Source organism: Apaloderma vittatum, unplaced genomic scaffold (assembly GCF_000703405.1).
Source record: "Apaloderma vittatum isolate BGI_N311 unplaced genomic scaffold, ASM70340v1 scaffold35065, whole genome shotgun sequence".
NCBI classification, from domain to species: Eukaryota; Metazoa; Chordata; class Aves; order Trogoniformes; family Trogonidae; genus Apaloderma; species Apaloderma vittatum.
Window position 1 is genome coordinate 1 of NW_009717119.1, and position 467 is coordinate 467.

Genomic DNA, 467 nt, shown 5'->3' on the forward strand with positions numbered 1-467 from the left:
ATAAAGAACTTTGGGCAGCTCAAGAGTTTCTATTCTAATAGGAAGGGGTTTCCCTGGCTCAAAAGACTGAATTATTTATGCACCCCTTACAAAGCTTTCGGAGTTTCACACATACATAACAGAACGAGCCACATGGCTAAGGCTGCCCACAGTAGCTCGGCTATAAAATTTATGGTGGGTGTAATTACCCATTCGGAGTCGTAAATCCAGTTCAATTGTGCTAACCCAAAGACTCTCATGGAAGGGAAGGAAATAAAAAAAAGAGAGAGGGGGAGAGAGAGAGAGGAGAGAGAGAGGCGAGAGGGAGCGAGCATGGTGTGAAAACAAGCGAGCGGCGAGACAGAAGAGGAAAATAAAAGTTGCATACCAGTACTGACGTGGATTTTTTTCATCCAGGGATAGACTATGGGCTGTTTGGAAGCTGTGCTGGTGGGATGCTCGGGGGTTGGCTGGTTGCAGGCTGGAGG

General features: G+C 46.9%; 1 protein-coding gene across 1 annotated transcript in view; it reads right to left on the minus strand.

Moving 5' to 3' along the window:
* Positions 1-367: 367 nt before the first annotated feature.
* Positions 368-467, minus strand: part of LOC104274226 (homeobox protein Hox-C4-like) — a gene marked incomplete at its 3' end in the record, with an annotated part of 540 nt that continues 440 nt past the window's right edge. The window contains exon 2 of the mRNA XM_009869789.1: positions 368-460. Within this exon, the coding sequence (XP_009868091.1) occupies positions 368-460 (93 nt within the window). The remainder of the gene's footprint in view (positions 461-467) is intronic.